Genomic DNA, 14,831 nt, shown 5'->3' on the forward strand with positions numbered 1-14,831 from the left:
GGACCTGGGCTTCTACCCTGAGGGAGGTAGGAGTCAAGGGAGGGTTTCAAGCATAGGAGATACATGATCTGACTTATGTTTTTTTAAATGTTGATGTAATAACATTAAAGAATAACAGTACCCCACATTACTAAGAACTTATATTCAGACATCATTCTAAATTAACCTGTTCAAGCTCATTTAATCTTCAAAACAGCCCTTGGACACAGGAACTCTTATTCCTCACTCCCATTTCACAGATGACTAGACCGACGCTCATCGACACAAAATCTTTTTCTTTCCCTCCCTAGGTAGAGAGTCTGGAGTCTCGGGAGATGTGGAAAGGCTTCATCCTGACGGTGGTGGAGGTAAGAGTGGTCGTCCTCGGCCCCTCTCTCCCCCATTCCCCACTAGGCCTGCTCGGAAATCCTCTTTTTAATTTCCAACCTTCATTCCCCAAACAAACCTCTCCAGTATAGCAAACTGGTCACAAACTGGCGGCCTATCAGCCAGATGTAGCCCATAAACGTCTTTTGTTTTGCCAACAAAGTGCTATAAATTTAAGACAGCTGCTATCACTTAAAAAGCAGGAGTGTTAGTAAACATTCCTGATTTCTAGGTTACTCATTTGTTCCCAGTCTGCCCCCTGCAGGCCGTTGAGTTTGAGACCCTACATGCTAGCATTTGCTCTGTCCTCCTCATCACCGAAGTCCTCTCTACGCCCTCTTTGCCCCTGAGGTGTCAGGTGGCTCTGGAGCCCCCAGAGCTGGGTTCCCATCCTGGCTGTATCCGCACTCTGGCCTCAGTTTGCCCCTCTGTGACATAGTCACAGCCTCCCATTCCCTGACGCCCCAATGCCCCCCTCAGCTCCGTGTCCCGTCTAACCTGAACCTGCTGCCCGGACACCTGTACATGATGGCCGAGGTCCTGGCCAAAGAAGAGGCACGACGTGCGCTCGAGATGCCCTCGTAAGTGCCGAGGGTCTCCAGGATGATGGCGGGCTGGACAGCATGGAGCCGGAGAGGGCAGTGAGTGGGGTCTCCAGGCGTTGGGTCTTGAGCGTAAGACTGCATCCGGGCAGGGGCGGGGATTAGGTCTCACAGCTGGGAGCCCTACTGGGTGTTTGGGGCGGGTCTAGCTCTCTGGGGGCGGGCCTGGATCTCCATGGGCGAGCCTAGGTGCCTGGGGGCGGGACAAGTTTTCCAGGAGAGGGTATAGGTGCCTGGGAGGCGGGTATGGGTCTCTGAGTGTTGGCCTGTGTGCCCGCAGGATAGCCTGAGCCTCCGGAGGCAGAGCCTGGGCCTGGGGTCGAGCAAGGCAGGGTCTCCAGGAGCCAGGTCGTGGACGGGAGGGCAAGGCTGGGTGCCCAGGGGCGGGGTTACGTGGGGAGGGCGTGGCTGTGTCTCTGGGGGCGGGGCCTGTCCTGGTGAGTGACGCAGCCCGCCCTAGGTGTTTCCTGAAAGTGAGCCGGCTGGAGGCTCAGCTGCTCCTGGAGCGCCACCCCGAGTGCGGGAACCTGCTGCTCCGGCCCAGCGGGGACGGCGCGGGCGGAGTGTCGGTCAGCACGCTCCAGACGCTCAACGGGTGCGCATGCGTGGCCCCGGCGCCGGGTGTGGGGGGTGTGGTCATATATAGGGGCGGGCCCAGGCAGAATGTGGAGCCGGGGGCGGGGCCTCCCGGGATGGAATCCATACAGGACGGTCCTACTGGGGGGCTATGCCAGGACCAGGCGCAGGGTCTTTCTAGGAGGTGGAGTCTTTCGAGGGCCTGGTCCCCTGCAGAGACCCACGCCAGGATGTGGCGTGGTCAGTGTGCAGGGGAGCAAGTCGGGGTTGGGCCCTCCATGGTGGCGGGGCCCGGACGAGGGGCAGGCCATTTTTTGTCCTCACCCAGGCCACTCACTCGCCCCTGCCCTTGCAGGACGCCGGTGGTCCGGCACTACAGAGTGAAGCGCGAGGGCCCCAAGTACGTGATCGACGTGGAGGAGCCGGTGAGCGCTGGGCCCGGGTCTCGGGAATTGCAAAGGTCTGCTCCCCTTCCCCGCCAGCCCTGATAACGTCCCCTATCTGACCCCAGTTCTCCTGCACCTCGCTCGACGCAGTGGTCAACTATTTCGTGTCGCACTCCAATAAGAAGCTGATGCCCTTCCTGCTGGACGATGACTACGAGAAAGGGATTGGTTGGTGCAGCCTCAGGGAACTCTGGGGGCCCAGTCCACGCCTCTCCCGCCCCCTCCCCGACCCGGACACCCTTGGGTCAGCCCCCAGCCGCCGTGCCTCCTCCAGGCCGCCCTCTCTGTTCCAGGCTACGTGGAGACGGATAAAGAGAATGGCGAGAGTGTGTGGGTGGCGCCCTCGGCCCCCGGCCCAGGTGATGCCCTGTCCCCGCGGTCGCCACTGGGGCAGAGTGGGGAAAGACCTAGGAACCTCATGGCGCCACCTGTGCCCAATCTTCTACCCAGAGTTGCAGGGGCCGAGAAATTACCCAGACCTTGCTCTCTAGGGGCTTCCAGATTATGGAGGGGGCGGGCATGGCTGGGCACAGACAGCCCCAGCCCTGAGGAGTCAAACCTGGGGCTGGAGGGTGTGGGGGAAGGCGCGGCACCTAGAGCTGGGAGAAGAGGAGGCAGGTTAGAGTAGAGGGGAGTCTTCCTGGAGGAGGGGCTGTTTGCTGAAGGTCCCCAAGAATTTCAGTAGGTAGAGATGGGAAATCAGGGTGGGAGGTAGTCCCGATTACGAAGCAAGAAGAGACTGGAAAGTTCTGTGGAGTGAGCGGTATAGTTCTCCCTGGGCTGGTCAGACGCTTCGGACCCCACGTGCATGATGGGCCCAAGTATACATACACATACATACATGCCACACTCATGAACACAAACCTGTGTGTGTCCACCTGCATATCAGAAGCTCCTATGTAGATAGTAGCTGCACACATGCATGAATACAGGTGTCATACAGTTCCAGTCCCATGTAGCACACATATACATACCTCACGTCACAATCACGTACGTACACACAAATGCAGACATACCCACTCAAGAGCACAAATTCAGACTTTTACACATACACTAGATTAGTGCACACACTAATATAGACAAGCGACCAAGCACATACCTTAGCATCCATGCGATGTCATACACACACGTGTATAAACCCTTTGCATATATTCAACTTCCGCAAATTCACCCAGTGTCCATGTATACGCTACACAGGGACACAGACTCATGAACGGGCACGTGCACACACACGCACAGGGACACATGCATGCAACGAGGTGTGCACATACATCGTCATCCTGAGGTGTCTCTGCACCACGTGGGCCCTGACAGTGACCACAGTTTCCCACCAGGTCCTGCACCCCCTAGGGGTGGCCCTAAGCAGCTGCCTCCCTCGGCCATCACGCCTGTGTCCAGCCAGGACAAGCTGCCCCCACTACTGAACCAGGATGAGAACTATGTGATCCCCATTGGAGATGACCCAGCTGCCAACTACGTGAACGGGGACGGTGGGTGGCGGCCGGGGTGGATGAGAGTTGGAAATGAGGAGTGGGCTAACGACTGGATGTGACATGCCACATCTCTGTCCACGCAGTGCCTTCCCCTAGTCGACCAGTTGTCCCGAAGCCCAGGAAGTTGGCCATGTTTCAGGCAAAGCCTCCAAAGCCACCCATTGTGCCCAAGTCAGGTAGGGGTCCCTCTTCCCAGCCCCTTTCCCATCCAGCCAAGAGCCAGCCTCAGCCTTCATCTACCTTCTCCACCAGAGCCCAAAAAAGGCCTCAACAGTGGCCTGGCCAGGAAGCTGGCAGTCAGCTCAGCGCAGGCTTTCTCCTCCCCGACCACAGGTAAGGGGTCAATGCAGGGTGGGCTTCACAAGCGGGGGACCCGTGTAGTCACACATGGGTGACCTCCACGCTTGGTTTAATGCTCTGCTGTGTCCATCTTGAAATTCCTCATGTCCATTGAACACATTTTTCATTTTATGCTGGGCCCCGAAAATTCTGCAGCAGTCCTGGGTGGATATAAGAGAGAACAGCCTGGACTGGGGAATCCCTGGTGCCGCTGAAGCCTCAGGGACCACCCCTCTCCCCACTCCCAGGGCTGGCAGATGTGACAGCAGAGCTGAAAGGGAAACTGCAGAGGAGACTGGCGCTGCAGCACGCAGCCGAGTGCACAGGGGACCAGCGGGCCAATCTCCAAGTGTGGCGCATCTGTCAGGCAGATCCCTCCTCCCAGAATTAAAGCTCAAGTGACCCCAGGACCTGCGTGTTTGGCTTGGCTGGGTGGGGCAGTGCGGGGTCCCTCAGATGACTGCCCACAGTGGTCCTCAGCTCAGCAAAACCTGCCTCCTGACCCTCAAGAAAAGCCTTTTGGGGGGGGCTGTGCCTCACAGCTCATGGGATCTGAGTTCCCCGACCAGGGATCGAACCCGGGCCTCAGCAGTGACAGCTCTGAGTCCTGACCACTGGACCACCAGGCAATTCCCAAGAAAAGCTCACTTTACAGCCAAGAAAGCTGAGGTCCAGAGAGGGCCAGGCACACCCAGTGCCACCCAGCCCCGAAAATAATACCAGCAGCACCGCCTGGCCAGTGTTTGACCTTTATTAGGAGGTGAGGTGGGGAGGAGGGCCCGCCCCCGTGCCCGCTCCTCACTGGTGACCCCCCATCAGGAGTTAAGGCTCCAAGCAGCAAGTGAGAGGAAGGTGCCCAGCTGAAACAGCCGAGGCCTGGAGGCGTCCCCCCCCCAAAATCAGCCCAGCTGAGGGGCCGTCCTGAGGCCTAGGTGAGGCTGGTGTTGGAGCTGCTGGTAGCACTGCCCCGCTTCTGCAGGCAGCGCACAGAGCTGGGGACCTGTAGGCCTGCCGTCACGTGGAAGCTGCCACACCACACCTGGGGGACGGCGTCGGGGGGGACACAGAGAGCTCAGTCGTGAAGCCAGCCCTCACGCCACGCCCGCTCTTACCCCTGGGCCGCGGAGGAGGCCTCACCGTGAAAGCCGGCAGCAGTGGCTGTGTGAACTTGGCCTTGAAGGTGTGCAGCAGCTGTTTGGTGCGGGCGTTGTAGAAGGACAGGAGGCCTGGGGTGGAGGGCAAGAGGGACAGGGGGACCGGTAAGAGGGGTTTGGCCAGAGAGACGGTGGACAGGGGTGGCCGGAGAGATCAGCGGGGGCTCGGGGTCACCTTGGTGGAAGTCGCAGTGCACGCCCAGGCAGTCAGGCACGGGGGTGTCCAGCACCTTGGCCTTGTTGGCGTGCTTGGCAGTGAAGCTGACCTGCAGCCAGTTGTTGACGTACACGCACCAGGACGCGGCTGTCTTGCCCAGCTGCTCGAAGCGGCCCAGGCTGCGGTAGGCCACCCCCAAGCCAAAAGCCTTGCTGTCCGGCTCGTAGCGCACCTCCCAGTAATGCTCCCCGCCATCAATCAGCGTGTCCCCTGTGGGGCGGAGCGGGCAGGGGGGACTGGGTAGAATCGGGTCCCAGGTGCCCTTTCACAAAGGGGCAACCAGAGCCCAGCTATTCCCTCCAGATACTGCTCGGTCCTCAGCTGTTCCTTCCAGATACTCCAGGCGTCCCTAGATATTCGTTAAGTCCGGATCTTCTCCAAGCCTCAACTAGATCTCAGCTACTCCCTGAGTCCACATCCTCCCCGGACCCCGGATCCAGATTCTTGCCACCTCAGCTACTCCCCGATCCAGCTACTCCTGAGCTGCAGCTTCTCCGCACACTCTTGCCCCACCAGACGGTAGCTTTTCTCCTCACTCATCCCCAGAAACCAGCTACTCCCTAAATTTGTGCCCTCCCCACCGCCACCTGCCACAAAGTACAAACCACACTGGCTTCCTCATTTACCCTGGCTTCTTTTTCAAGCTTTTCTTCTGGACAGTGGTGACTCCCCTGAACTCCAGGTCGTCCTTGGACTCCAGCTTCTCCTCCACAGGATCCAATCAGTCCTGTGGTGCTAACCGCTCCTCTCATCCTAGCCATTCTCTCCACTTCTCAGACTCAGCCACTCTCTCTGGCTCCTCCACTCACCCTAAGCCACTTCCCCGAGCCCCTGTCTTGCTTCAGCTCCTCCACAAACCTGGTTGCTCCACAGGCAACTGTTCTTTCCAGCTACTCCCCGAGGCTCAGCTACTCCCCGAGTCTCAGCTACTCCACAGACCCCAGGAAATCCCCTCTTAAGCTCCTGCCCAGCCACTCCCCAGTCCAGAACATCCATAAGCTCTGATTCCCCCCATTAATCCCTCAGCCCCAAATCTTCCCATTCCTCCAGTGTCACAATAACACATTATTGGGACCATTCCTACAGAAGCTTTGTTGATAGCTGCCTCAGTTTCCCCAGCCAAAGGAATTCTCTCCCACCACCCCCCATCAGGGCCCTGCCCAGAGTACTCCTCTCTCCTCCCATCTACCCTCCTCCTTACCCAGCACCGTGTAGGACTCAGCTGTGAAGCGATCCCGTCCCCCACGACCTGAGGGCATCCTCTTGGGAGATGGAGTACCTCTGTGGGCGACAGGGAAGGGGAAGTCTCAATTCAGAACTCACCTCTCCCATCGGAGGGCTTCCCTGGTCCACCCCAGCCACCAGGAACTTTTCATCATTCCTTGACTGTCTGTGGTTCTTTTCATACACAGGGCCTCTCATGTCAGAACACACCAGTGACCTTCCTCATCTGGAAAACTCCTATTCAACCATCAAAACCCATTTCAAAGTCTCCTCTCCCTTCATTCACACTTTGGGTCCCCCCAGCTCCACATCCCTCCCTCCACCCCAGCCTTGAGCACACTGGACTTTGTGTGTCCATGTCCAGCTTGATCTCCTCCACCAGAGACTCAGGGAGGGGAGAGGGCAGGCTACCTGGCTGGGGAGTTGACGGGAGACGCCGTCCGCCCCTTGCCATCTTTCTCGCGAGCTTTGATATCCTGCACCTTCCCGCCCATGGCGTCCCACTCCACGGAGAGATCATCCACCCGCAGGTTCTGGTGGGATGTGGACGCATCCAGGCGGAACATGAACGCTGGGGCCAGGCAGATGTGGGAGTCACAGAGATGGGGAAACCCGGAGGCACAGAGAGAGACAGACAGTGACCAAGACAGACCATGACAGGGACAGAGAACAGAAAAACACAAAGAAACAGAGACTAAGACAGAGAGAGAGCAAAAGAGACCAACGGACAAAGATTCAGAGACAGAGAGATACAGAGACAACAGGCAGAAAGACACCAAGAGACAAGATGGGGAAGAGTGGAGAGGGCAGAACATGTAGCCAGAGGAGTGAAGGCCAAGGGCTTGTTGCCTAAAGGTATCCCAGGTCTGAAGCCATTTTCAAACCACTGTGCTGCCCTGTGCTTCCACTGGGGATTAATCCCAGGAAAGGGGCTGGGCTATAGCATGACAGAGTTAAGCAAGATTGCAGAAGGACTTCCTATCAGGACATTCAAAGGTGTCACTGTGGGAGGCTAACAAATCTGTCTTCAGTACTGATATCCCATTCCCAATTCTATAGCGCGCTTAGCCATTTTTTGGAAAAGAGAGAGAGAGAGAGAGAGAAAGAGAGAGAGAGAGAGAGAGAGAGAGAGAGTGTGTGTGTGTGTGTGTGTGTGTGTGTGTGTCTAAAAACCATCCAGGTATAATGGGATCAACTGCAAATGCAAAGAACAATACCAGGTTTATACCAGACACTCAGGCTAAGGAAGCTATCGTGGACCGAGCACTGAGCTTCCTGGCAACCATGGCAAAAAGGGTCATAGAATCCCGCTTAGAAGATTCTCCTCAGACACCAGTCCCTGGGGCCCTGGGAGTAAGGGGTTATGGTGTCTCAGCCAGGGCAGGGGTGGGAGCCAGTCACCTGGTGTCTCCAGGGTCACTGGCTCAGAGAACTCGCCTGAAACTGCCTTATTACAGGCCTTCACACGGAAATTCATGTATTTCATGTCAAACTTGAGACCTACGAGACAACAGAGGAATCAACATTGTGTACGCTTTGAGCAATAGATTAGAGGCCCCTGTGTCCCACAGTAATCCCACCACCCTTCATTCTAAGGAGTGTCTTATAAATGACATCCCTGAGAAACCATCCTTGCCCTCATTCACCTGTGGGGTATCACTTGGCTCTGCCCACAACCCAGACTGGCCAGCCAGGATGCTTTATGGCTCAGTCACACCAATTGGTCCAGGGATAGGCACATGACCCAAACTAGCCAATCAGAATCTGCCCTGGGACTCTAGTATTATAATGAGCAGATTCTGTCTTTCCTCTGGGCTGGCCAACTAGAAGGAAGCTCCTTCTGAGAAAATTTTCCAGCACGTCGGCAAGCCTCCTGGAGAATGCAGCCCTAGAGCCAATGAGTGTCAGGAACGGAGCTGAGTGAGTCATTTGCTGGAACCCCCTGGATCTAGCCATGCCTGGTTCCTTAAAGACTTTCCATACTACTAGGATATATCCTACCCTCCATTTCTATACTTAAAAAAAATATTATTAATTTCTTCTAATCTTACAAAATAAAAGCAACCATCAAGCTGTCTTCTCCCTCAAGCAAAACCTCTTTGGAGAGCTGTCCACACCCCCCTCAGCCGCATCACTCCCTCTCCTTCCTTTGGCCTTGTTAATCCTCATCTTTCAGGATCTCCTGGCTGACCACTCCTTCCTTCATGGAACATTCTCTTTCCTTGGCAGCCATGGCATTGTCCTCTCCTGGCTGCCCCCTCTGATTGCTCCCCCTTGGTCTTCTTTGCAGGCTCCTCCATACCCTCAAATGTATGGGTGCCTCAGTCTGGAACCCCTGCTCACCTCACTCTGCTGACTGTCCCCTTCTTACCCTTCAGACACCGTCTCTCCACCCACAGCACTCACAGCCCAACCTTTAGCTCAGACCACATGTCCAGCTGCCTCCTGGGCATTCCTCACAGGGTGCCCATTCTCTGGGCATCCCAAACAACACTTAGTACCCCCTGCTCTGAAATCTCCCATAGACCCCCTTGCCCTCAGGGTAAAGTCCCCGTTCCTCCTCTCCCCTCTCCCTACAATTGTGGTTCCCTCTGCAAACTTAACTAGTTCCAGGCACTAAGGCTCAGTGTTCTGGCCTCTGAGCCCTTGATCAGGCTGTTCTTCTGCCTGGAAGTCTGTTCTCCCCCACTTCTCTTTTGGGCCTCAGCCTGGCTGTTAACCTCCTCCAGGTGCCCACCCAGACTGCCTCACCCTCCCTTGGAGCCCCTTTTCTGAGAGTAAGGTGGTTTGCTCAGCAGCGCCATCTACTGCCCCAGAGCTAAGACTACCTACCACCCAGGAGGCTTGGTTTCAGAATCACGAACCCATCTGACTTTTGACAGTGCGTGCCTCAGTTTCCTACTCTGCAACCCAACGATCATATCCCCAACCCACTAAGCAGGGTTCCCATGAGGATGAGATGGGTCAAGGAATATAAGTTATAAACTCAACCCAAACCTTCCTGTCTTCCAAACAATCAACGAGAGAGTAGGTGGACTGCAAATAACCACATAGGTTATTTACATAGGTCAGCAAATTCATCATTATCTTGAATATCGCAGGTCTTTTGAGGGATTCAAGTCCCTGCCCTATGGATTCTGGAAAAGGCCAGAGAGGTAAAGAGGATGCATCCAGAAGCCTGTGATGGAGAAGATCTACACCTTGATGATGGTGGTGATTACACAGATTTACACATGGGATAAAATTGCACATGGGATTACACAGGCACACACGAATGAGTGCGTGTAAAACTGGTGAAAAGCGAATCAACACTCCAGAAGGTACCCGTGTCAACTTTCTGGTTCTGGTATTGAGTTCTAGTTACGTAAGCTGCCACTACTAGAGAAAGCTGGGTATAGCCACACAAGGGACTATCATTCAGCCTTAAAAAAGGAAGGACATTCTGACACACAGGGTACCACGTGGATGAACCTTGAGGACGTGATGCTCAGTGACATAAGCCAGACATACTGTGTGATTCCACCTATATTAGGTACTTAGAGTAGTAACAATCATAAGGACTGGAAGTAGAATGGTGGGTGCCAGGGGCTGCGGGGAGGGGAATGGCAGTTAGTGTCTGATGGGGACAGGGGGACTTCCCTGGTGGTCCAGCAGTTAGGACTCAGCTTTCATTGCCGAGGGTGCGGGTTCGATCCCTGGTCGGGGAACTAGGATCCTGCAAGCCGTGTGGTGCGGCCAAAAAGTTAAAACAAACAAACAAACAAAGCTAATGGGGACAGAGTTTCAGTTTTGCAAGATGAAAAGTTCTGGAGATAGATGGTGAATTTTATGTTATGTGTGTTTTACCACAATAAAAAAAGATTGGGGGAAACAATGGGATGTGTTTATCTTGATTCCCATGCAAAGGATAAGCCAAGAGTTTCTCAGGCCCTCTAGCAGGTTGCTGGCTTTTCTTTCCCGCAATTAGCATGCTTATTATTAACCATGCATGCTGATTACAGCCCAAGAGCAGTGGTGACAGTTATCTTGTCAGCGAGACTCTCCCCGCCCCTGAGGGTTTCCCTTGGCTCAGGACGGCTTCTTAACTCATTAGGGACCCCTAATTTTATCTTCCATCAGACCCTCCCCTACCAGCTGGACGGATTCCCCCAGGCTTTCTGCTCTCTTATAACTGCCAAGGAAATCCCCAAATCCTGGGAGGGTAGCCCCCCCAAACACCAGTCCACCAGAGGAGGGATTTTCACCCACTTTGCTCCCCCACTACTCCAAGGATGGTGCTTGGTACCCTGCAGACATCAAGTTAAAATGAATGAATGAATGAACGAATGCTGGATCATAGAGATAAGACAGGGATGGAGGAGGCCCTCTCGGCCCGTACCTCACTCAGTTCCTCCATCTGTAAAATGGTGATAATAAGCACGCCCATTACAGGTGGGTAAAAGGCTTAGTGCATAGTAAGCCCTCAACACGTGGTACAGTGGCTGTCACCAGTATAGTTTTCATTATTGTTATTTCTGCTACTCCCCACCGGTCCAGCCCAGCTGCTCTCACACCCCACGTGCCTTGAGGATCGTCCATGAGCCCCAGGTTGACGGATGGGGAAGGGTGAGCTGCCCTTACCGGTCAGGGTGTATTCTGTCTGCTGGATGCCCTCGATGACCATCCAGGGCTGGTCCTCTTTGAGGCGGGGCGGGCCCTCAAAGTTGGTCCGCCGATACTCCAGCACGTAGTGGTCAATCTTGTTGTCCTCGTCTGGCATGCGCCACACCAAGGTTACACAGTTGTCGGCCACCAGGGACTCGGCCAGGTCGATCACAGGGGCACTAGGCACTGCCCAGGACAGAGCAGAGAGGGGTGTCAGGGTGCTGTGCCTGCAGGGGCGGGCCTTGCTGTAACCCCACCCACATAATAGACCTTCTTGGGGGCGGGGTGTCCTCTGGATCCCAGGATTAGGGACGGGGCCCCTCTGGGTTGTGGGGCCTGGGGGTGGAACCTCCTCAAAGGGTGGAGGGTAGGGAAGAGCTTTCTCAGGGTTTAACCAACAAATGGCTGGGCCTTCTCTGGATTCCGCCATCCAGATGAAGAACATTTCCAGAACACGACCAATTGGGGGTGTGGCCTCCATGGGACTCCACCCCTGGTGGGTGGGGCTTCTTCAGGGCTCTGTCACAGGGTGGGGCTTACTCATGGCTCCATCCACCGTGGGGTGGGACTTCTCAGGGCTCCATCCCAGGGCGGGGCCTTCTGGGGTTTCCACAAATGGCTGTCAGCCCTGCTCTAGGCCTTGTCTCAAGGCCCCCCAGACTCCTGGGCCATTTCCCTGCAATCTTGGCCCTCCAGCAAGTTCCCCTCTCACCAGGCAGGAATGTGAGTGCCTGTAGCATTCTCCGCTCCTGTGCAAAGTCCACCATGAGGTGACTCATGTTGTCGCTGACCTTGGCTTTCAATGACAGCCGGAAGGCGGGGGCCATCGTCACCCTGCAGGGAAGGAGGTGGACGCCCAGGCCTAGTCCTCCGAGGTGTGTGTAGGGGAACCCCTCCCCCTTCTTCCTGTCCAGTGCTCTGGGCCAAGGGACCCTCACCTGGGCATTCCCACCTTCACAACAGGGGTGGGGCAATGGGGTGGGAGCCAGGGCCCAGCATCTTACCCATCTTTGATTTGCTTGGCAGCCTAGAAAGAGGGACAGAATAAAATCCAAAGAATTGTGTTGACTGAGTCAGAAAGCCAGTATACAGACAGGAAGACTGAGGCCCAGCCAGGCATCTATGTGGCAAAGTGCCCCGGCACTGGGGCAGAAAACCTTGGCTGAGCCCCAAAGGGACAGGGGGCGAAGACAGGCTCCCACCCGCACCTTCCACCCAGTACCCAGTACATACAGTTGGCTGATTTAGCAAATAAAAATTTTATAGGATGCCCAGTTAAGTTTGCATTTCAGATAAACAGGAAATGATTTTCTAGTATAAGTAGGTCCCATCCAATATTTCAGACACACTTATACTAAATATTGCACGTGACATATGACTAAAAAATTATTCGTTGTTAAATCTGAATTTCAGATAAAGAATGAATATGTATTTTTGTGTAAATATGTCCCATGCAACACTTGGGAAATATTTATACTAAACATTTGCATGAGATATACTAAAAAATTTATTTGTTCTTAAATTTGAATTTCAGATCAACCACGATGAATTGTTCTTTTTAGCGTATGTCCCATGTGATCTTTGGGATGTACTTAGACTAAATATTGCATGGGCCATACTTATACTAAAAAATTACTCGTAGTTGATCTGAAACGCAAATGTATCTCGGGCTCCTGTATTTTATCTGGCAGCCCTACCAGTCGCTTCCGAGGCACATACCTGAGGAAAGTCCTCGCGGTCCGTGGCCTGCAGGGTCTGGTTGGCCGTCTCCAGAAGCTCCTCAGAGCTCTCCAGAGCTCGCGTGCAGGCAGCCAGCTGGTTCTGCAGGTGCCATGGCACCGAGAGAAGAGACACCTTACTCCACTGCCTCAAGCCCTCCCAGGGCTCCCCACCGCCTTCCGGATGCAGGGTACCTTGCCCTTCTCCAACTGCAGGTGGGAGAGGGAGGCTGGCCCTCTGCAGGCAGGGCATCAGAACCACCTGGGGATCCCTTCCTTAGAAATGCACATGCCCAGGCCACATCTAAGCCCAGGGCTCCACATCCCCCAGGGATGGGAATCTGGGGTGTTAGGAGTTGCCCAGGAGGTTCTGGTGCAACCGCCAGCGACCCCAGCTTGGAATCTGAGACCCCAGGAGACTCACAGGGGGGTGTTTGGCAAGGGGTGATGCCCTCAGATCTGGGGCACCAGTGGGAAAGGCTGAGAAATTGGAAGCCCTGGGTGAGGACAGGTGGGGAGGAAAAGCCAGATGTACGGGTGGGGCTGCAGCCGTGGAGAGGAGGGGTGGATGGGAGAGGGGATTAAGAAGGAGAGCAGGTGGGTGGGACATTAATAGGTCATGGCCAGGGAGGAGGCTGGGAAGACCCCAGGAAAAAAGAGAAGGTGTGGCCGACATCGCTAGAGGGTCCGGCTCTGGACACCGGGGACTCTTGGGGACATCTCTGGGAAGGGGCACGGGAGGAGGGGCAGGTTTGGACGAAGATGCTTAGGCCAGCTGGGCTCTGCTGAGTGCGAGGGGTGGGATGGGGGATGGCGTCTGGGCGGGGTTCCAGGAGAGCACCGCCCCCCGGCCCGCCCCCCCTCCCACACACACACCTGCAGCTCGTAGGCGCGGCTGGCACGGTCTTGCTTTATTTTCATGAGCATGCCCTCCTTCAGCTCCTCCAGGAGGGAGAAGAGGGACTGGAACTCGGCTTCCAGGTCCTCCTGCACCTTGGCCGAGTTCGCCTTTGGAGAGACATTGTGGGGTCAGAAGGGCTAGGATTGTCAAAGCCGGTGCTCAGATGGGGAAACAGGCCTGGCCGTGGCAGCCAGGCCCACGAGTCCCATGGACATCAGCAGATTAGCTCGTATGGCTGCCCCTCCCTCCCTCCTGGGGGGGTGACTTCCTCACCTCCACGTTCAACAGCATCTGCTTGAGGGAGTAGATGAAACTCTGAATCTCTTCGTTTTTCACAGCCAGTGTCGTGATGATCTTCCGCAGAGCCTCCTGCCCCCAGGGAAGCGCGCACACAGGTAAGCCCCTCAGCCTGGCCGGGCTCCCCGACTTGAGACTCCCCATTCTGTCCTCCAGGCATCCAGGGAGGAGATGCGGGGGCCACGGTGCCAATGAGCTTGGGCATCCACCAAGAGCAGGCCCTGGGCGAAGCTCTGGCCCTACATCTCTCAGGAAGCGGGCAGACATTAGGCGGCCTATGCGTGCCCATTTCACAGGGGAGGAGACTGAGGCTCTGAGAGAGCTTCTCAGGAAGGGACAGACCCTGGGCCCCAGTTAGGTCTGCCTGAGCACAAAGCCTTCAACCAGGTACCTATATCCTGAGGGCAGGGCATGATCCAGGGCGAGGGACTAGCTTCGGGAAAGAAACCCCAGAGGAAAAGGAGGCCTGCAGAACATGGGCTCATCTGGGGAAGGGGATACGCTGGGAAAAGGGATTAGCAAGGAGAAAGGAGGTACCTGAGGAAGGGTTAGAGAGACCAGGTAAGTGGAGAAAGGCAAGGAGGCCTGGAAGAGGGGATACGGGAGGGAAGGAGGCCGCGTGGGGGGATGCTGCTGGGGCCTGTATCCCTAACCCAGGCCTCCGACGGGTGCTTTTCCTGGGGTCGCGGGATTGATGGGGTCACCAGTGCTGAGCTGGCGGGGCGTCCTCCGAGGCGGGGCGGGGCGGGGGCCGGGACACCTGGTCCGCAATCCGGGTGGAAGGCGTGGGAGATGGAGTCAAGGCTGGGTCTGGGGTACTGGGAGGGCGAGGGGGACATGGAGGGGATGTGACT

The 14,831-nt window shown here is 55.8% G+C and overlaps 2 protein-coding genes across 5 annotated transcripts in view; one reads left to right on the forward strand and one right to left on the reverse strand.

Annotated features, from left to right (window-relative positions):
* The window catches only part of STAP2 (signal transducing adaptor family member 2), a 9,457-nt gene extending 5,228 nt beyond the window's left edge, over positions 1–4,229 (forward strand). The window contains exons 4-13 of one of the 3 annotated variants that reach the window (XM_024745908.1): positions 291–347; positions 847–947; positions 1,429–1,563; positions 1,900–1,969; positions 2,056–2,158; positions 2,284–2,349; positions 3,325–3,480; positions 3,567–3,659; positions 3,736–3,816; positions 4,071–4,229. In XM_024745908.1, coding sequence (XP_024601676.1) covers positions 291–347; positions 847–947; positions 1,429–1,563; positions 1,900–1,969; positions 2,056–2,158; positions 2,284–2,349; positions 3,325–3,480; positions 3,567–3,659; positions 3,736–3,816; positions 4,071–4,213 — 1,005 coding nt within the window. In that variant the 3' untranslated portion in view covers positions 4,214–4,229. Of the gene's footprint in view, positions 1–290; positions 348–846; positions 948–1,428; positions 1,564–1,899; positions 1,970–2,055; positions 2,159–2,283; positions 2,350–3,324; positions 3,481–3,566; positions 3,817–4,070 lie in introns of all 3 variants that reach the window. The other 2 variants (XM_024745909.1, XM_024745906.1) reach the window with 2 other exon arrangements.
* FSD1 (fibronectin type III and SPRY domain containing 1) lies at positions 3,900–14,148 on the reverse strand. Of its 2 annotated transcripts, none has more exons than XM_024745905.1 (12): positions 13,954–14,148; positions 13,656–13,787; positions 12,781–12,882; positions 12,066–12,088; positions 11,774–11,895; positions 11,038–11,247; positions 7,819–7,917; positions 6,829–6,988; positions 6,395–6,474; positions 5,152–5,403; positions 4,935–5,048; positions 3,900–3,983 (listed from the first exon to the last, which is right to left on the reverse strand). In XM_024745905.1, the coding sequence occupies exons 1-12, from the start codon at positions 14,119–14,121 to the stop codon at positions 3,952–3,954; spliced, it is 1,494 nt and encodes a 497-aa protein (XP_024601673.1). In that variant the 5' UTR covers positions 14,122–14,148; the 3' UTR covers positions 3,900–3,951. The 2 variants fall into 2 exon arrangements, with proteins under 2 accessions (XP_024601673.1, XP_024601672.1); XM_024745904.1 differs by lacking the exon at positions 3,900–3,983 and adding an exon at positions 4,554–4,861 and having other exon boundaries at positions 4,960–5,048.
* Between the last annotated feature and the right edge of the window lie 683 nt (positions 14,149–14,831).

This window comes from Neophocaena asiaeorientalis, unplaced genomic scaffold (genome assembly GCF_003031525.2).
Source record: "Neophocaena asiaeorientalis asiaeorientalis breed wild unplaced genomic scaffold, Neophocaena_asiaeorientalis_V1.1 scaffold357, whole genome shotgun sequence".
Classification (NCBI taxonomy): Eukaryota; Metazoa; Chordata; class Mammalia; order Artiodactyla; family Phocoenidae; genus Neophocaena; species Neophocaena asiaeorientalis.